This window comes from Coturnix japonica, unplaced genomic scaffold (genome assembly GCF_001577835.2).
Source record: "Coturnix japonica isolate 7356 unplaced genomic scaffold, Coturnix japonica 2.1 chrUnrandom601, whole genome shotgun sequence".
NCBI classification, from domain to species: domain Eukaryota; kingdom Metazoa; phylum Chordata; class Aves; order Galliformes; family Phasianidae; genus Coturnix; species Coturnix japonica.
The window spans coordinates 25,919-26,871 of NW_015439974.1; the positions used below are offsets into that span (position 1 = coordinate 25,919).

The window sequence follows — 953 nt, forward strand, 5'->3', positions numbered from 1 at the left end:
GGGTTTTGGGGCCATTTTGTCCCTTTTAGGTCAATTTTAATGGGGTTTTGGGGCCATTTTGTCCCTTTTAGGTCAATTTTAATGGGGTTTTGGGGTCCTTTATGGGGTCCTTTATGGGGTCTGGGGGTGGTTATGGGGTCTGGGGGGGGTCTCGCGGTCCGAGCTCACGGTGACTGTGTCCCTTTTCTATCCATTTCTATTCATTTCAATGGATTTCAATGGGGTTTTGGGGTCCTTTATGGGGTCCTTTATGGGGTTTTGGGGGTGGTTATGGGGTTTTGGTGCCATTTTGTCCCTTTTAGGTCAATTTTAATGGGGTTTTGGGGCCTTTTATGGGGTTTTGGGGTCCTTTATAGGGTCTGGGGGTGGTTATGGGGTCTTGGGGGGGGTCTCGCGGTCCCAGCTCACGGTGACTGTGTCCCTTTTCTATCCATTTCAATGGGGTTTTGGGGTCCTTTATGGGGCCCTTTATGGGGTTTTGGGGTCCTTTGGGGTCCTTTATGGGGTCCTTTATGGGGTTTTGGGGTCGTTTTGGGTCCATTTAGTCCCTTTTAGGTCAATTTTAATGGGGTTTTGGGGTCCTTTGGGGTCCTTTATGGGGTCCTTTATGGGGTTTTGGGGTCCTTTATAGGGTCTGGGGGTGGTTCTGGGTTTGGGGTGGTTATGGGTCTGGGGTCTGGGGGGGGTCTGGCGGTCCGGGCTCACGGTGACTGTGCGGCGCCGTGCGGGACCCCGCGCCCCCCCCCCGCAGTACGGCGGCTCCGACAGTTACCGGGTGGCCACCACCGCACAGGACAAAGGGGAAAAGGAGTCCCCTAAAAAGGGCAAGGGGAAGAGGGACCTCGACGACCTCAAGAAGGAGGTGGCCATGGTATGGATCCTATACCAGGTTATATGGGGGTATATGGGGGTCTATGGGGTCTGAAGGGGGGCTATATGTATGTATATGGGGG

At 54.0% G+C, this 953-nt stretch overlaps 1 protein-coding gene across 1 annotated transcript in view; it reads left to right on the forward strand.

The window, feature by feature from the left end:
• Positions 1–953, forward strand: part of LOC116652675 (sodium/potassium-transporting ATPase subunit alpha-3-like) — a 25,221-nt gene that overhangs the window by 17,518 nt on the left and 6,750 nt on the right. The window contains exon 2 of the mRNA XM_032441818.1: positions 752–871. Coding sequence (XP_032297709.1) covers positions 752–871 — 120 coding nt within the window. The remainder of the gene's footprint in view (positions 1–751; positions 872–953) is intronic.